This window comes from Hypanus sabinus, chromosome 7 (assembly GCF_030144855.1).
Source record: "Hypanus sabinus isolate sHypSab1 chromosome 7, sHypSab1.hap1, whole genome shotgun sequence".
NCBI classification, from domain to species: Eukaryota; Metazoa; Chordata; class Chondrichthyes; order Myliobatiformes; family Dasyatidae; genus Hypanus; species Hypanus sabinus.
Genome location: NC_082712.1, coordinates 85,834,532 through 85,854,375, shown reverse-complemented (window position 1 = coordinate 85,854,375; position 19,844 = coordinate 85,834,532). Strand labels below are relative to the sequence as shown.

The 19,844-nt window shown below is 49.6% G+C and overlaps 2 protein-coding genes across 3 annotated transcripts in view; one reads left to right on the top strand and one right to left on the bottom strand.

Moving 5' to 3' along the window:
- LOC132396930 (multifunctional procollagen lysine hydroxylase and glycosyltransferase LH3-like) overlaps positions 1 to 4,696 on the top strand; it is a 149,367-nt gene extending 144,671 nt beyond the window's left edge. For both annotated transcript variants that reach the window (XM_059975045.1, XM_059975046.1), the window contains one exon: positions 747 to 4,696. In XM_059975045.1, the coding sequence (XP_059831028.1) occupies positions 747 to 902 (156 nt within the window). In that variant the 3' untranslated portion in view covers positions 903 to 4,696. The remainder of the gene's footprint in view (positions 1 to 746) is intronic.
- A 155-nt stretch (positions 4,697 to 4,851) lies between these two features.
- On the bottom strand, positions 4,852 to 18,568 carry LOC132396931 (acetylcholine receptor subunit beta-like). The gene is made up of 4 exons (XM_059975047.1): positions 17,817 to 18,568; positions 17,167 to 17,321; positions 12,976 to 13,129; positions 4,852 to 11,168 (listed from the first exon to the last, which is right to left on the bottom strand). Exons 1-4 carry the CDS (start codon positions 18,030 to 18,032, stop codon positions 11,016 to 11,018), a joined length of 678 nt encoding a protein of 225 aa, XP_059831030.1. The 5' UTR covers positions 18,033 to 18,568; the 3' UTR covers positions 4,852 to 11,015.
- Positions 18,569 to 19,844: the final 1,276 nt, after the last annotated feature.

The window sequence follows — 19,844 nt, the reverse complement described above, 5'->3', positions numbered from 1 at the left end:
GGCCTGACCAAAGAGTCTTGGCCCAAGATGTCAACTGTCCATTTCTCCCACAGGGATCCATTGGACAAGTTGATTGGGTGGTTTGTTGGCCTTCATCAGTCAGGGGATTGAGTTCTACGAGGTGATGCTGAAGCTTCACTGGAGTACAGGGTTAATGGCAGGATTCTTCGCAGTGTGGACAAACAGAGGGATCTTGGAGTCCAGATCGCTCAAAGTTCCAGTGCCAGTTGATAGGGTATTTGAGAAGGCATGTGCAGGCCTTTGTCAGTCAAAGGATTGAGTTCAAGAGGTAATGTTACAGCTCTATGGTTAGACTACGCTTGGGGTATTGTATTTAGTTCTTGGCAGCTCAGTATAGGAAGGATGTGGAAACTTTAGAGAGGTTACAGAGGAGATTTACCAGGATGCTGCCTGGATTAGAAAGAATGTCTTATGAGTAATGGTTGAGTGAGTTAGGGCTTTTCTCTTTGGAGCAAAGGAGAATGAGAGGCCTACATAGCATTGACAGCCAGCACCTTTCTCCCCAGGGTGGCAATGACTAATACCAGAAAGTATGAGGGGATTTTCGATTAATCTTGGCATAGGCTAAAAAGTCAGCACAACATGGTGGACTGAAGGGCCTGTACTGTGCTGCCTGGCCCGCTGAGTTCCTCCCATGAATGGGTGTGCATCTGTGTGTTTATTGCCGGGCTATGGAGGGCTGCTCACTCTGCTGCCCAGACCGACTGTCTCGCTTTCTCCGACAGGGTGGAGGCTGCAGGTTCCTGAGATACAACTGCTCGGTAGAGAGTCCACGCAAGGGCTGGTCACTCATGCACCCGGGACGTCTGACCCACTTCCACGAGGGCCTGCCGACCACCAGAGGCACGCGGTATATCATGGTCTCCTTCGTGGACCCCTAACAAAGGCCATGCCAGACGACTGAAGTGGTGGGGGGGGGGGGGGAGGGGGGAGAGACCTCTGGCTTTTCAACCAGACTTTCTGCAGTTATTTAAAAGGAGGTCTTCCATCCCTACCTCCCTCCACCCCGCTCCTCTCCAACCCTCCATCCTCTATCTCCCTCCCTTTCCCCTTCCATACCCCTCCCCTTGGTTGGACAATCAACAATCAACCGATTCTGAGGAGAAAGACCACTATTGGGCCCAAACCATCTCCATCAATCAGACCTTACCGGGCCTCTCCATGTTGGTGACCTTTCTCTTCATCTGCGCCCTGTGGATTCTGATTGGACATTCTGGATCAGTTCACCATGGAAACCCAGCGCCTTGGATAACCCACTGGCCTCGAGATCTTCTGAGAGAGGCTGGGTCAGCAGCAACCCTGTCCTCCACACCCTTTGATCGCCTCAGTGCCTATCCAGCTGCAGGAGACATCCAGCGAGTTTGCAGTCCTTAAGACAAAGTCGCCTCTGTCTTATCACCAGCCCCTGCCCCGGCGTTCTGGACTCTCCGAGGGGGAGAGGGGAAGGACTCTGGGCTTCAGCCTCGACCTAATTCCTCGGCATGAGGGCCATCGACCGGAAACTTTGCCTCCTGCTCCTCCCTCCGTCTGTCGTGCCTTATTTTGCACTGCCAGGACCTGTGCACCTAATTCTCCCCCCTCCACCACACTCCTCATTTTGTTCCGGGGGTGGGGGGAGGTCAGGTGGGTAGGCCGAATGGGACGATGGACAGGCTGAATGCCACCAGTGCCGTTTATCCCCACCTGCTCCCGCTGGGATCCAGTTGTCCAGCTGGGTCCCTAGCACAGCCATTGCTGCCTCATTGTTGGCCCAATTTGGACCAGTGATAAACGAGGTGAGGGGCCTTTCTTTATAGGGAGAGGGAGACCATAGTCCTCGTAGAAGCCACCCACTGTCTCTCCTCCATGTCCTACAGCATCCTGACTTCAATATTCTTCAGAAATATGCCCTCAGCCATAGCAACTCAGTGGGAACCGTAAGATACAGGAGCAGAATTAGGCCTTTCAACCTGTCACCCTTTCAGAATCACCTCCAACTACAGACAGCCCCTGGGGTGGGGGGTCACTACCATCAGGATCTCTGTATCCCATTTTGAGGGGAGGGATGGTGGAGGCCTTTGTGTTCCTGATCAGACAGCGGTTCCCATTTCACGTATCAAGTTGGAGGCTATTTGGCCCTTCGAGTCTGTGCTAACCCTGGAATCGATGCCATGTTAACTCCCGGATTCTCTTTCACTGGGGCCAATTAATCGACCAGCCCCACGAGTGATCGGCATGAGGGAGGGAATTCCACATGGCTAGTGGGAGAGCATGCAGTCTACAGGCAGAAGGTGCTGGGGTCAGGGTTGAACCTGTCTCTCTGGCACTGGGAGGCAGGGGCTCTGCCTATTGGGTTTGGATGAACAAAGAACAGCACAGGAACAGGCCCTTCTGCCCACAATGCTGTGCCAAACCAAATAGCCAACTAACCTAATCCCTTCTGCCGACATAATTTCCATAATCTTCCACTTCTTCCCTCATATTCATCTGCCTAGCTACACGTCTCTTAAAAGCCCTTAACATGCCTGCCTGTACGACAACCCCAGGCACCCACCATTCTGTGTGTTTTTTTAAAAAAAACTTCCTTCACATCTCCTTTGAAATCACCTGCTCTTATCTTCAATGCATGCCCTCTGGTATTAAACATTTCCACCCTGGGAAACAGATACTCCCTGTCCACTCTATCTGTGCCTCTCATAATCTTGGAAACCTCTGTCAGATCTCCCCTCAGCCTCCGCTGCTCCAGAGAAAACAACCCAAGTTTACCCAGCCTCTCATGATAGCAGATGCCCTGTAAACCAGGCAGCATCCTGGTAAACTTCCTCTGCACCCTCTCCAAAGCCTCAACATCCCTCCTATAGTGGGGCGACCAGAACTGTACACGATATTCCAGATGTGGCCTAACCAGAGTTTATAAAGTTGCAGCATAACTTCCTGACTTTGAACTCAGTGCCTCAACTGATGAAAGCAAGCACTCCATAAGCCTTCTTAGCCACCTTATCGAGCTGTGTAGCCACTGTCAAGGAGCTATGAACCTGTACCCCAAGATCTCTCTTCTCATCAACACTATTAAGGGTCTTGCCTATAACAGTGTATTGGTCTCTTTGCATTTGACCTACCAGGATGCAACGCTTCACATTTGGCCGGGTTAAACTCCATCTGCCATTTCTCCACCCATACCTGCAACTGATCGATATCCCATTGTATTCTTTGTCAATCTTCCACACTACCCACAACACCACCAACCTTCGTGTCATCTGCAGACTTACTAACCCACCCATCTACATTTTCATCCAGGTCATTTCTGTACATCACCAACAGATCCCAGTACAGATCCCTGCAGAACACCACTAATCACAGACCTCCAGCTCGAATAAGTCCCTTCACCCACTACTGTCTTCTATGGACTAGTCAATTCTGAATATAAACGGTCAAGTCGCCATTGACCCCGTGCACCTTAATCTACTGGATGAGCCTCCCATGAGGGACCTTGTCAAATGCCTCACTAAAATCCATGTAGACCACACCCAGCTTCATCGATCACCCTCGTCACCTCATCAACGCACTCAGCCAAGTTAGTAAAACACGACTTGCCCTTCACAAAGCCGTGCTGGCACTCCCTAATTAGACCATGCTTTTCCAAATACTCTTAAATTTCCCTGACGTGAGACTCACCGGTCTATGGTTTCCAGGATTATCCCCGGTTCCCTTCTTGAACAATGGAACAACATTTGCTATGTGCCAGTCCTCCGGGACCTCGCCTGTGGCTAGAGAGGACACAAAGATATTGATCAAGGTCTCTTCACTTGCCTCTCTCATTACCCTGTGGTATATCCCATCAGACCCTGGGGACTTACCCACCTTAATCCACTTGTAAGAGACAACCTCCTCCTTTACTTCGAAACACCCGAACACATGAATACTGATCTCCCGAGCCTCCGGGTCCTTCTCCTTGGTAAATATTGATGTAAAGTATTCGTTAAGGACTTTGTCCACATCCTTTGCATCCAAGCAAGTGTTTCACCCCTTGATGCGCTTGTGCTCTTTGTTCAAACAAGCTGGGAGTAGGCATGTGTGCACACCCACTGCCTCGAAAGGCCTCAGATTATTTATTACCAGTTTTTTCTTTTTCCCTGTGGATTTTGTTCTTTGGTTGAGCTTTATCTCAAATCCACTCCTCGTCTCTGCATCCACCCTCCCCCCCCCCCCCCCCCCCAGAAGGGCAAGGTGAGACCCCCTGCCTACTCTCTGAAGAAAGGTCTCCCCGTTGGGGATGGACTAGCCCAGAATAAGCCAGGCCTCTCCTGGGCCAGGAGCCCTCATGCGTGCACCTCAGCCCAGCGACAGACACTACCAGGCCTAGCCTCCATGTCTTGTTCCTAGGCTTAAACCTGTTGCCACAGTAACAGGGCCTAGCCTCAGTATTTACCTCCTCAGCAAACACAGGCCTTGTGACAGAGTTGCTCCTTATACTCACTTCACTGCCTCCAACCAGTCCAAAGGTGCACACTCCACCCCACCAGGGCTCCCCCTCGCCCCTAGCAGATCCCATTCGTTCCCTAGTGCCCACCAGCGGGCAGACCCAAGTGAGTTCCGGATGATGAGTGAGCGTCGCGATGTGTAAATTGTTGTATATTTCATGTTTTATTTTAAATGTGTGACTGGACGAAAGTGCTATAAAAATGCTCAGCTGCCACCAAGCCTCTGGTAACTCACTGCCCGTTTGTGTCCCTCCTACATGAGATTGGCCTGCGTGGGCCACTCCTCCTCAGGTAGGCCTTGGCCTGCGGTGCCCCTCTTCATTCTCAACCAGTGGGGCTCCTCCCTGGCCAGCAGCGAGTTCCAGATATGGCCTCTGGTCTGCAGGGAGCTTGATGGGAGAATTGCACAGGAAGAGCCCACTTGATTTTTCTAGGTGGTGACCTCCATACAGAATAGTTTCTGCCAGCTCCTTCTACAACAGGGGCCAGTACAGCACCGAGACAGGCTTTGTGGCCTACCCTGTGCCACCCAGTTTTTCTGTCTGGATGCTTCCCGAAGGCCATGACAGTCCTCCAGTGACCTCAGACCAAGCAGCATTCTCCCAGGGCTGCATGTGGGACTTTTTTTTTTGGGCCTAGGGATGCATCGAGCAGGACTCAATCCTGCGACCCTGTGTAGTTGGGTGGAGAATGGGGTGGAGTTTCAGAGCTGGTGGTCTGGCAGGTGAATGGGATCCTGCTGTGCCCAAGATGCTTGGTTCCTTTACTGCACTGGGCCAGGACTGGGGGCAAAGCAGGTGGGCAGAGACCTGTCGGGCCCCACCTGTCCAGCCGTAGGCGGCAGCCCACCACCCTCCCACTCCACTTCCTTCCCAGTGACATTGGATTGGCACCACACAGCCTGAGGAGCTGCTCCTGGCCCAGGTGGGGAGGAAGGGGATGATGGAACGTTAATCCCTTGGGCCAGTAGTTCATGTGATCTTGCTCTACACCTTGCCAGAAACTGTTGTAGAAACTCTGCTGGATTATTGAGAGTGTGGGGTTAACAGAGCTCCCACTGTAAACTGTTGTCTGACAGAAGGATGTCAGCAATTCCAATTGCTTCCTAATCTTGCTCTCACGTCTGATTTGGAATGCCTGTGGCATCTTGCTTTCTGGCCTAATTTGTGTTCCCCTACCAAGTTATGCCGATGCCCAAAAATCTTGCTGTCTGACATCACCCTGCACATCCCCTCCCTCAGTGAGCAAACACTGAACTGCCTGTATCGAGCACACATCATTAGGAGGGCTAGGACCAGGGGCTACAACCTCAGAATCCGAGGAGATGTCCCTTTAAAAGGGAGATGAGGAATTTCTTCAGCCAGAGGGTGGTGAATCTGTGGAATTCATTGCCACAGACAGCTGCAGAGGCCAAGTCATTGGGTTGACAAAGCAGAGGTTGACAGGTTCTTGATTAGCAAAGGTGATGGGTAGAATCTCCCACTAGGTAATGAGACAGGGCAGGTAACAGAAGCTTGTGCTGGGGATCACTTTGCATCTAGTGATCACAGTGTCATTAGTCTCAAAGTAAATATGCATAAAGAGAGGTTTGATCCACAGGTTGAGATTCTGAATTGGAGAAAGGCCAATTTTGATGGCATCAAAGGATCTGGCAAGTGTGGATTTTGACAGGTTGTTTTCTGGCAAAGGTGTACTTGGTAAGTGTGAAGCCTTTAGAAGTGAAATTTTGGGAGTTCAAAGCCTGTATGGGCCTGTCAGAGTAAAAGGCAAGGATAACAGGTTTAGGGCACCTTGGTTTTCAAGAGAGGCCCTGGTTAAGAAAAAAAAGGTGCATAGCAGCTACAGGCAGGCAGGAACAAATGAGGTACTTGGGTATAAGAAATGCAAGACAACTCTTAAGAAATCAGAAGGGCTAAAAGAAGGCACAAGGTTGCCCTAGCAACAAGATGAATGAGAATCTGAAGAAATTCTACAGATACGTTAACAGCAAAAGGATTGCAAGGGACAAAATTAGTCCTCTGGAAGATCAGAATGGTAATCCATGTGTGAAGCCAAAAGAGATGGAGGAGATCTTTTAGAACATAGAACAGTACAGCACATTACAGGCCCTTCGGCCTACAATGTTGTGCCGACCCTCAAACCCTAACTCCCATATCAGTACTTACTGGGGGGATGGACACAGAGTCTATGGAAGTGAGGCAAAACAGCAGAGAGGTCATGGACTCGATGCAGATTACAGAGGAGGGGGTGTTTGCTGTCTTGAGGCAAATTAGGGTGGATAAATCCCCAGGACATAAGGTGTTCCCTTAGACCCTACAGGAGGCAAGTGCAGGGGCCCTAGCAGAGATATTTAAATTTCCTTAGCAACAGGTGAGGTACTGGTGCATTGGAGGACAGCTAGTGTGGTTCTGCCATTCTAAAAATAATACAGGAAATTATAGGCTGGTGAGCCTGATATCAGTAGTGGGAAAGTTATTGGAGGATATTCTAAGGGATTGGATATATAAGTATTTGGATAGATAGAGACTGATTAGGGATAGTCAGAGTGGCTTTGTGTGTAGTAGATCATGTCTACCAAATCTTAATGGAGTTTTCAAGGAAGTTACCAGGAAAGTGGATGAAGACAAGGCAGTGAATGTTGTCTACATGGACTTTAGCAAGGCATTTGACAAGGTCCTGCATGGGAGGTTGGTCAAGAAGGTTCAGTCACTTGGCATTCAAGATGAGGTGGTAACTGGTTTAGACATTGGCTTTGTGGGAGAAGCGAGGGAGTGGTAGTAGACTGTTGCCATTCTGGAAGCCTGTGACTAGTGGTGTGTGGTGCTGGGTCCCTCGTTTGTCATCTAGATCTGAATGAGAATGTGGTTCACTGGATCAGCAAGTTTGCAGATGACACCAAGATTAAGAGTGTAGAGGACAATGAGAAAGCCTATCATGGCTTGTAGTGGGATCTGAACCACGGGCTGGAAAATGGCAGGTGGAGTTTAATGCAGACAAGTGTGAGATGTTGCACTTTGGGAGGACCAACCAGGGTGAACAGTAGGGAACCGAGGAGCGTGGTAGAACAAAGGGCCCATAATTCACTGAAAGTGGCATCACAGGTAGATAGGGTCGTAAATAAAGCTTTTGGCACTTTGGTTTTCCTAAATCAAAGTACTGAGTACAGGAGATGGGACGTTATGTTGAAGTTGTACAAGATGTTGGTGAGGTCTAATTTGGAGTATTGTGTACAGTTCTAGTCACCTACCTACAGGAAAGATATCAATGAAATTGAAGGAATACAGAGACAATTTTCAAGGACGTATCCGGGACTTGAGAACTGGAAATTCATGGATAGATTGAATAGGTTAGGACTTTATTCCTTGGAGCATCTTCCGGTTTAAGATGACGTGGCTGAAGGTGAGTGACAGCTTACTGGTGGTTAACAAAACAAGAAATACAAGTGAATACTTTATGAAAAACAATTTTATTGTAAAAATTGTGGTAAACAATCAAGAGGTGAGTGGAAGTGAAGCTGAGACGAGTGTTGAAGTGTAGCTGTGCGAGGCGAAGTTGGGCAAGGTCAAGGCACGTTCGAGGAGAAGTCGGTGCGAGCCGAGTGGAGGAGAGAGGCAGATCCACCTACACAGAGCGAGGTTCGATCGATATGAGCGCCGGGTCGATTTGGAAAGGTCGGGTACGGCCCGGAACATGGTGGCGGGGTCCAGGCCCGGAGTGTATCGATGCAACAGGACCCGGGTCTCTGAGCGGAGTGATCCGATGTTTGGATGATTTAAACGCTGGGCCAAATGGTTTGAAAATGCAGGGTGCCGGGGCCAGAGGCGAGGGTCTGCTTGCTACTCCACACCGTTTACTCTTCACTGCACTGAGGTTAAAGCTGTGGTCTGAACTGAGGGCTTCATGTCTGAGGACTCACTTTTGTTCTGAATGCTATTTGCTTACTTTTATTGTTTGTACAATTTTTTTCTCACTTTCTGCAGATTGAACAGTTGTCAGTCTTTTTTTTAAAAGAGTTCTTTGGGTTTCTTGTTTTGTGGCTGCCTGTTAGGAGATGAATCTCAAGATTGTACAATGTATACATACTTTGGTAATAAATGTACCTAGAGCTTCGATTGAAGGGAGGTCTGATAGGTACAAAATTATGAGTGGTATGAATAGAGTAAATGCAAGGCAGGCTTTTTCCACTGAGGTCCGGGTTAATGGTGAAAGGTGAAAAGTTTAAGGGGAACCTTATTCACTCAGACGGTTGTGAGAGTGTGGAACGAGCTGCCAGCACAAGTGGTGAAATCAATGTCGAAGAGAAGTTTGGATAGGCACATGGACAAAAGGGGTATGGAGGGCTACGGGCACGGTGCAGGTTGATGGGAGTGGGCAGTTTAAATGGCGTGGCATGGAGTAGATGAGGCGAGGGGCCTGTTTCTGTGACTAATGGGACTGAGAACAAAAGCCATAGCTGAATGACAGAGCAGGCACGATGGGCTGAATGGCTTCATTGTGTGACTAAGCCGCTCCGGGTGGAGTGAGTCTCCTGTATCTACAAAGCCCCTGCTTTGAACTGGTGCTGTTCCCTACCACAACTCTCCACACCCTGGGGTTTGTACCATTCCCTCACTCATTCTGAAGGTCCACGAGTTAGGGTTAGGAATTTGTGGCTATGCTACATTGGTGCCAAATGCACGGTGATACTCCAGGCTGCCCCCAGCACATCCTTGGACTGCGTTGATCGTTGACACAAATGAGGCATTTCACTCTACGTGTGACAGTAAAGACCATCTTTAATCTGGGAGGTCTCCCATTCCCCCGACCCACTCTGGGCCAGAATGAAGCCAGGGCCTTTCCTGAAGAGATCATCAAGGCTACACCCTCGCTAACTGGGGCCAGCTGCCACGAAACAGCACCAGGCTTGTGATGTTTTAATAAAATAGCAACCCACCCTGGCTGGAGTTTTAGCTCTTTGCTCGTTTATTTTTTCGCAGAGAGAAAAAACTCAGCCTTGCATTGTATTTCCCCTCAAATTGGGCCCCCACTGCTCGGGCTTTCCAACTTCCCACTGCTACTGATCGGGTTAACATGTCTCCATGCCCCACGCTTACACTCCCAACCCCTCCAAAATCAGCATCCACACTTCCCAGCAATAAACTGACAGACGGTAGCATGGTAGTGTAGTGGTTAGCACAAGGCTTTACTGCGCCTGCAGACCGCGGCGGGTTCAATTCCCGCCGCGGTCTGAGGAGATTTTCCTCTCAGGACCGTGTGGCTTTCCTTTGGGTCCCCCATTCCAAAGATGTACAGGTCAGGGTTGCTTTGTTGTGGGTGTGCTGTGTTTGCGCCAGAAGTGTGAGGACACTGGCAGGCTGTCCTCCCTGCCCCAGCACATCCTTGGCCTGCGTTGGTCGTTGAATTAAGCGACAGATTTTGCTGCGTATTTCGATGCACAGCTTAAGCTGACGCCTGGAGAGCTGCAAGCACTGAGCAGTTCTTGGGTCTGAAATATTGACTCTCCTGCTCCCCAGCCAGTTGAGTGTTTCTGGGTTTTATTTCGGATTTGCTGCATTTAATATTTTTTTAAAGCCAGTGCAGTCAGAGCCTCGCCATGCATGGTGGGATCTCTAAACGGTTTGCTACACCAAGTGGGGGCAAGCTGTGTCCCACCATCCTACTGGAGGGAGAGAATAGGGCTGTTGTTGTGTAGAATGTAGGGTAACCACAGTTACTCCTCTCCCAGGGCACTCATCCCTCCCCTCCAACCCCCAAGCTCAGAAACTCACCCCTGGCTTCCTGTAGGTCCACCCCACCCAACATCTCCACGGTAGTGGCAAGCCAAGGAAGTGAATCTCCTCTCCTCCATCTCTGGAAAGTGGGGTGGGGGTGGCTTGGAAATCCATCCCTGCCTTCCTCGGGGGGGGGGGGGGGGGTGAGGAATGACTGCCACGACAACCCTACAAAGGACATACTGGAATCAGGACTGGGGTTACCCTGGTGGGGATTAATTCAATCAGGTGAAGGGAGGTGAGGGTGGGTGGGGGGGAGAAAGGTCTTCACGGTGCTGGGGGTATGGCTGTTCTGATCTCAGGGTTTCTGCCCCCCCCCATAGTGCACAGATAGAGGCCGCTCAGCCCAACCAGTCCGTGCTGACCACTGTGTCCACCCAGCTTGCCGAGGTCGGCCCATATCCCTCTGTCTATGTACCTATCTCTCTATCCGAGTGCTCCCTGCGCAGAAAAGCTGCCCTTCACATACATTTTAAATTTCTCCCTCTCACCCTACCCCCCACCCCCACCACCACCCTGGGGTAGAGACGCCTCACCATTTTAAACACTTCTATAAGGTCACCCCTTATCGTCCAACGTTCTAAGGAGCAAAGACCCAGCTCAGCCAACTCAGGCCCATGGGTGCTGGCAACACCACAAGATTACTGAAAACCACAGATTAACACAGTCAACCCCAGTACTCCCCTATAGTCCGCAATAAATATATTGTTCCCCCACCAGAAAAAGGAGAATGATGGTCAGTGGGGGAGGGGGCGTGGGGAAATCAGGAGAAGGGGTCGAAGAATGGATCAACAGGGGGGACGTTGTAGCTAGCGTCCAGGAAGATGCTGAGCGTCCCGATGGAGGTGAAGCTGATGAAGACAAAGAGGAAGATGCGGTCGACAACCATTGCCACGTACTGCCAGTCCTTCTTCAGCTGGGAGGGAGAGAAAGGGGAGTGATAAGCCAGGGAGTGGAGTAGGAAAAGACCAGGCCTTGTGCATGCAGGCCAGTCAGTCCATCACGGTGGAAATAGACTCGGCCCATAGCCACTCACCCAAACACGATCCCTCTCTCCGGCAGTCTGTACTCAGTCCTCTAAACTCACCCCTCAGAACCCTAGATCTATGACCCCTAGGTTTTATTGACCTCTGACAGTAACGAGATGTTTCCTGTAGTCTAACCAATCTATACCACTCATAATTTTATACAACACCCATCTCTCCTCCAAATTTCCCCGTCCTTTGTGAAAAGATCCAGTTTCTCCTCATAACTCAGTCCCACCATCACAGGGAATGTCCATAACAGACGAATTATGCCCTACGGCCTTTTGAGTCTGCTACGCTATTCCACCACGGCTGATTTATTTTCCCTCTCAACTCCATTCTCCTGCCTTCTCCCTGTAACCTTTGACACCCTTACTAATCAAGAACTTATCAGCCTTGGCTTTAATATACTCAATGACTTGGCTTCCAGACACACTGCCCTCTGGCAAAAGAAATCCCTCCTCATCTCAGTTCTAAAGGGACGTCCTGAGGCTGTGACCTCTCCTGAGGTGTAAAATTATTCCCAGTGACCTGGCCTCCATAACAGTCTGTGGCGATGGATCCCACAGATTCACCACCCTCTGGCTGAAGGGATGCCCTTCTATTCTGAGATTGTGCCCTCTGGTCCCAGACTCTCCCACCAATGGAACTATCCACTCTGCAGGTTTCAATGAAGATCCTCTGTATAGAAGGGTTCTTCATTGCTCTTTCCATAACAATTTTTTGACCTGTCAGGGTCGTTGGCCCCAAGTTGAACCCCTGAACCTGGAGGACTGGTGGACCACTCTTAGTCTGACCTTTGCCTTTTGACCTATTTGACGTGGCTGACCCTACCAAGAGTGAAAGCACAAGGACCTGACTCCAGGCAGCACCGCTCTCCGGGTCATTGAGGCATGCAAACCTCCACACCGTACAACAAGGTGGTTGTCCTCTTGAAAGCTGAACTAATTACACTCGTACTTAAATGGCATCCCCTGCCTAAACAAAGTCCATATCCCTCCATGTTCATCTGACTAAAAAACGTCCTGAACACCTCTATCCTATCCACCGCCTTTGACAGTGCAATCCAGGTATCCACCACTCTATATAAAAAAAAAGCTTGGCCCACACATCTCCTTCCAACTTTTCCGTTTTCATCATTAATGAATGCCCTCTAGCTGAGACATTTTGACCCTAGGAGGAAGACACTGGTTGCCAACTCCGTCTTTGCCTTTCATAATTCTATCAGGACTCCCCTCGGGCTCTGTTGCTCCAGAGAAAACACCCGAGTTTGTCCAACCTCTTCTTGTAGATCATGCCCTCTAATCGAGGCAGCACCCTGGTGACCCTCTCCAAAGCCTCATCTACACGCAACCAGAAGTGAATGCAGTACTCCAGATGTGGCCTGACCAGTTTTTAATAAAGTTGAAACACAACTTCCCAACATGAGCACAATGACCCTTGACTTCAATGCCCCAACCAAAGATCTTTGAACTCAATAACCCAACCAATGACCCTTGAACTCAATACCACAACCAATGACCCTTGAACTCAATACCCCTAGCAATGACCCTTGAACTCAGTGCCCAAAGCGTACCGGAGTATTATGTTGGGTCAACGCTTGGATGAGAGCGTACAAAGTGAGATGGGCCGAGCTTAGTTGGTTACCATGGAGATTGCTCCTCGCTCCCTCCCCCAGCAGCACTGCCACCACCTCACCTCGTCATATTCCTCTTGCGCCTTCAGTTCGTTGGCGATGTATTTGATGGCGTCCACCGCTGCCTTGAGATCCGGGGGCAGGGCCGTTTGCGGGGCTACCCCGTTCATGTACCAGTTCATCTCTGAGAAGAGCCGTTCTGGCTGCCGGACCGTCCTGAGGACAAAAGAGTCGGTGGGGAGAGGCAAAGGTCAGACCAGGGAGGGCATAACGTCTGCACAAAGCTCAGATCTACCTCGCAGATGTAGAGGAAAATGACCAGTCCAACGTTTCGAGCTGAGACTGGAGAGACCATCTGGGTGAAGGATCTCAACCTGAAATGTTGACCCACCTACTTCTCCCACCCCAGATACCGCCTGACCGGCAGAGTTCCTCCACTCCAGAAGTTGTGTGTTGCTTTAGAATGCAGCATCTGCAGTCCCTTCTGTCTCCAAGGCCACCGTCTACCCTCAAAAGTACATCGAGTGTCAATGGTGGATGACACTAGACAACAAAGATTTTGCTTCCTGAGTACTTCTGGGTGTATCATGTGGATTTTGGAAATCACCATGAAATTTCACTATCACACACCGTTTTTTAAAAATCACCTATATCAATTCATAATTCAAGTCAGAAAAACTGATGATAAGATTAAGGAAGGCATTTTTGTTGGTCCACAAATCAAACAGGACATCAATGACAGGCAATTCGAAGAAGTTCTGGTGGGACCGGAGAAAATTCCATGGAAGGCATTCAAGAATGTTGTTGAAACTTTTTTTGGCAATGACAGCACCAAACTATGTGCACCTGGTTGACAACATGATTCAAACATACAAAACCATGAAGTGCAACATGTCACTAAAGATTCGTTTTCTGCAACCCCACTTAGACTTCTCCCCTGCAAATCTCGGCACTGTCAGTGACGAGCATGGTGAAAGGTTTCACCAGGACATTGCGGTCATGGAGAAACAGTATCAGGGCAACTGGAATCCATCAATGCTGGCGATTATTGTTGGACACTTAAGCAAGAAGCCTCAGACACTGAGTACAAAAGTAAATCATCAACAAAATATTTTTAGCTTAATTGAATTATTGCAAAGCGCCAGCACTGTTATCCAATTAAACACACTATATTCAATAAAAGTTAATTTAACGTTTCTCAAAATGCTGTTGGGGTGTGAATCGTCGTCAAGTAGATGATGTTCACCATCTCCATCGTCCTCAACCTGCACCACCCACGGCATGCCCAGCTGGGTCCGACAGGTAACGGGCACAGGGTGGGTGCAGGGAGATTCCCCACTCATGCCCCCTTCATGTCCTCCCACTCCCTCCCCTCAACCCCACTTTCTCCCCTTCACTCCATCCCACTCACATCACTTCATTATTCCACTCAAAGCCCCCTCCCCCTCACTCTCCTTACCCGTCCCTCCCCCGGTCTATCATAAACACAAAATAAAAGAATTCTGACGAAGCAACCTTCAAAACAATTCGCTGTCCAATGTTGTCATCGGTGACTAGAGAAGATGAGTGAGATGGTGAGGATTTAAGTTTTCCATGATTTTTACTTTTTTTAAATTTAGAGATATGGCCCTTCTGGCTCACACCCACGTGACCAATTAAACTACTAATGCGTCACTGGAAGGAAACTGGAGCACCCAGAGGGAACCACCTCGGTCACGGAGAACATCCAGCCTCCTTGCGGGAACAGAACCTGGATCAGAGGCACTTCGGTTAGTGTAATGCAAATCACAACACAACTGTGGGCAGTGAACAACTTGTTAATTCAGGGGACTTCAAAATTCAAAGTAAATTTATCATCCAGGTTCATATACGTCAGTATATACAACCCTGAGATTCATTTTTTATGGGCATGCTCAATAAATCCATAATAGAATAATGACCATAATAGAATCAATGGAAGACTGCATCAACTTGGGCACTCAGCCAGAGTGCAGAAGACAACAAACTCTGCAAGTACAAAAAAATAATAAATAAATGTGCAATAAATATTGAGAACATGGGACTTTATTCCCTGGAGCATAAAAGAATGAGGGGAGATTTGAGAGATATATAAAATTATGATGGGTGTAGACAGAGTGAATGCAAACAGGCTTTTTCCACTGAGGCTAGGGGAGGGAAAAACCAGAGGACATGGGTTAAGGGTGAAGGGGGAAAAGTTTAAAGGGAACATTGGGGGGGGGCTTCTTCACGCAGAGAGTGGTGGGAGTGTGGGATGAATGAGCTGCCAGATGAAGTGGTAACTGCGGGCTCACTTTTAACCTTTAAGAAAAACTTGGACAGGTACATGGATGAGAGGTGTATGGAGGGATATGGGCCAGGTGCAGGTCAGTGGGACTAGGCAGAAAAATGGTTTGGCACAGCCAAGAAGGGACAAAAGGCCTGTTTCTGTGCTGTAATGTTCTATGGTTCTACATGAGATGAAGAGTCCTTGAAAGTGAGTTCATTAGTTGTAACATTTCAATGATGGGGTGAGTGAAGTTATCTCCTCAGATGGAATGTAACGCAGGAAAGTGTTGCACTTCGTGAGGACCAACCAGGGTAGGTCTTACACAGTGAACGGTAGGGCACTGAGGAGCGAGGTAGAACAAAAGAATCTGGGAATATGGGTCCATGATTCATTGAAAGCGGTGTGACAGATAGACAGGGTCGTAAAGAAAACCTTCTGGCACATTGGCCTTCATAAATCAAAATATTGCGTACAAGAGTTGGGATGTTGTGTTGAAGTTGTATAAGGTGTAGGCCTAAATTAGAATATTGTGTGTAGTTCTAGTCACCTACCTACAGGAAAAATGTAAACAAGGTTGAAAGAATACAGAAAAGATTTGCTAAGATGTTGCCGGGTCCGGATGACCTGAGTTAAAGGGAAGATTGAACAGGTTAGGACTTTTATTCCTTGGAATGTAGAAGATTGAGGGGAGATTTGATAGAGGTATACAAAATTCTGAGGGGTATAGATAGCGTAAATACAAGCAGGCTTTTTCCACTGAGGTTGTGTGGGATGACAACCAGAGGTCATGGGTTAAGGGTGAAACATGAAGGGGAAACTCCTTCACTCAGAGGGTGGATCAAGCTGCCAGCACAAGTGGTACATGTGAGCTCGATGTGAGTTTATGGTTGATGAGACTAGACAGTTTAAATGATTCTGCACGGGCTAGATGGGCCAAAAGGCCTGTTTCTGTGCTGTACTTTTTTACGATTTTATGATTCCTGCTTCAAGGGCCTGATGTTTGAGGGGTAGTAACTGTTCCCAAACCTGGTGGTGTGAGTCCTGAGGCTTCTGGTGGCAGCAGTGAGAAGACAGCACGACCTGCGTGGTGGGGGACCCTGATGATGGATGCTGCTTTCCTGCAACTGTGTTTCATGTAGTTAGGGAGAGCTTTAGCCATGATGGACTGGGATGAATCCACTGCTTTTTGTAGCATTTGAGGCATTAGTGTTTCCATACCAGGCCATGATGTAGTCAGCCACTACACATCTACAAAAGTTTGGGAAGGTATCTCCAACTCTGAGCCAGGTGCTCGATGCTTCCTCGTCAACACCTAGTCTGCTCAGATCATGGAAATGTCCTCCATGGAGGGTCCTGCTCTTCCATTGGTGAACTATTTCTTCAATAGTGATAATGTCTTCATTTTTCCAGGATGTGTCCACATTTAAGTTTAGTGATGTGTAGTGATGCAGAATTGCATATGCTCACATGGATTTCGCCGATATCCTTGGAAGCTTTATCTGACTGTTGTGGAATTTTATTCTTCTTATTTATTTTTTTCCCTTTCTTTTTGCATTTTCAGTTTGTTGTCTTCTGCGCTCTTGTTGAACACCCTAGTTAGTGCAGTCTGTCACTGGTTCTGTTGAGCTTGTTTTTCTATAGACGTGCTGAGAATACCCACAAGGTAATGAACCTTAGGGTTGTACATGGTGACAGATAGGCATTTTGATGATAAATTTACTTTGTACGTTGGTTGTTTGTCTGTCCCGTTGGGTGTAACCTTCTATTGGTTCTATTTTGGTTCTTGTATCTGCTGTGCATGCCCACAAGGAGATGAACCTCAGGGTGGATACGGTGACGTATATGTGCTTTGATAATCGATTTACTTTGAACTTTTGGGCCAGCCTGGTTAACCGGGGGCATGGTGGAGAGCGGGGATGGGAAGGGTTGTGTTCATGCTGCGAGGAGATCCCAGCGACCCCGGTACCTGTTGTTCTCTTTCGGGCAGACGAAGTCGACGTTGGGTTTCCGGATGAAGTACTCATCGGCAGCCCTGCTGAGGATCAGCGGCTTCTCGCCGACGGTCGGCTCTGCCTTGGGCCTCTGGATCCACAGGTACCGAGGTAGGGTCTGGATGAAAATCTGAGACGGAAGAAGAGGGCATTGAGGGGCGTCTCCCAGAGCCGCGATCACCTGCTGCCTCTGATCTGGGAGAGACATCAGGATGGGGGTCCAGACAGATGGTCAAGGGCCAGGGTCCGCGAGGGGCCGAGGGAGGGCCAGCCCACCCTTGGTGGCAACATCAGTCTAAAGGCAAAGGAATTGGGGCACCTCGGGGAAACTGGGTACCCCGAGGGGAGGGCAGGAGATGGGGTGAGGAGGGAGTAGAAGGGTGTTTCAAGAGGAGTAATGAGGAGATGCCAATGGGATGGAGTGAAGGGGAGGGGGATGAGGGGGTGAAGGGAGCATGAGTGGAGTGGGAGGGGTGAAGGGGAGGATGATGAGGGGTGAAAGGGGCACGAGTGGAGTGGGAGGGGTGAAGGGGAGGATGATGAGGGGTGAAAGGGGCACGAGTGGAGTGGGAGGGGGTGAAGGGGCCCGAGAGGGGATCTCCCTGCTCCACACCATGCCTGTTACCTGTCGGACCCAGCCGGGCATGGCGTGAGTACTGGGCGAGCGATGGTGCAGGTTGAGGACGACCACACTGAGGATGACGGAGAAGGTGACGAGGATCATGGTGAACATCAGGTACTTGACGATGATGGGGACCCCGAGAGAGGTCTCCGGGACCTTGTCGGCCAACAGCAGCAGGAAGACAGTGAGAGACAGCAACACCGAGATGGACAAGGTCATCTTCTCACCTGGAGGGGCCAGAGGGGGCCATCAGTGTCCCGTCCCACACCCCCAGAGCAAGCACCCTCTCCCTCAGTAGGGTGTCGGAGCCCCCAGCCTCCCACTCAATCCAACCACCTGCCCTATCCTCCCTCTCTGGAACCACCATCTCCCCTCCCCCTTCCCACCCCTTCTACCTTCAAACCCCACCTCCAATCTCCCTCCTCCTCCCTCTCTATCTGTACCTCCACCTTCCTCCCCTCCACCCCTTATCCCCCTCTCCACCTCCCACTTTCCTCCTCTTGTCAGCCCTCCTCTCCACCTCCCCCGCTCTCCCTCTCCCTCCAATTTCCCTCGAGGGGCAATTTGAGGCTGTTTTCTGGTGGTGGGGTGGTTGGGGGCATCCTGAGATGAGATGGGAGAAAGTCTGGAGGTCACTTCTGTGCCCAGGAAGGGTTGGTGAAGGTGTGAGGGGTTTGCAGCCTCTGAGATTCTGCAATGGCTGCCCCTCAGCCCCCTGCTGCTGATCTCTGGTCACCAAGGGACAGGGAAGGAAGTTTGTGGGTCACTGGGGTGGGGGGGGGGGGGATCTTCCTGGCCAGTTTGCCCTTTGGCCTGGCTAAATTAGCACTTCAATGGTCCAAAGGAGAAGCAGACAGTAGGGCAGGGCTCAATGTCCATGCCCGGGGGTGACTGGAGAAGGAACAGGTACAATGGGGAGTTTCCAGGATGCGGTCTGGATAGAGGTGACCATGTGGTGATCTGAAACGCGGTCTGAATCATGGTGTAGTAACGTTGTGAAATTGAAATCACTGAATTAAATCCCCTTTGGGTAAAGGCCTGCGATGCCTCCACTCACAATCTGGACCAATGCTGCCCCCTGGTGGCTGCCGCCAGAATGCCAGGATGGGCACCTTCAACAGGGAGGGACAGAGTCTGCTCCCCAGACTGGAGGGAGGGGGGGTATTAAACGGGAAGGGGTTTCAACAGATGAGATCAGCAGAGGTTACAGGATATCATTTCTATCAATGTGTACCCCAGAGCCATAAATAGGCCATCTGGCCCATCAAGTCTGCACTGCCATTCCATCACAATACGAAATGCTGGAGGAAAGGTGGAGGCTGAGGGGAGATCTGACAGAGGTTTACAAGATTATGAGAGGCATCGATAGAGTGGACAGGGAGTATCTATTTCCTAGGATTGAAATGTCTAATACCAGAGGCATGCATTGAAGGTGAGAGGGGGTAGGTTCGAGGGGGATGTGAGGGGTGAGTTTTTTACTCAGAGGGGTGGATTCTCTGGAATGCTTTGCCTGGTTTGGTGGTAGAGGCAAATACATTAGAGGCTTTTAAGAGACGTTTGGACAGGCACATGGATGCGAGGAAGATGGAGGGATATGGACCTATGCTGTAGGTAGGAAGGATTACTGTTTGGGATTGTTTTAATTTACTTTTTAGCTGGTACAGCATAACACTGTGGGCTGAATGGCCTGTTCTTGCGTTGTACTGTAAAAAAAAACTCAGCAGGTCAGGCAGCATCTATGGATGGAAATGAACAGTTAATGTTTTGAGTTGAGACCCTTCATCAGGACCGGAAAGGATGGGGGCAGAAGCCATACTGTTGATTATGTTTTACTAACCCCACTCTCCCACCCTCTCCTCTTTACCCCCTTATAAATGAAGAACCTATCAACTTCTGCCTTAAATACACCCAACGTCCTGGTCGCCATCACTCTCCTTGCCAATGAATTCCACAGATTCACCACTCTCTGCTGAAGGAATTCCTCTTCCTCTCTGTTCTAAATGGACATCCCTCTATTCTGAGGCTGCGTCT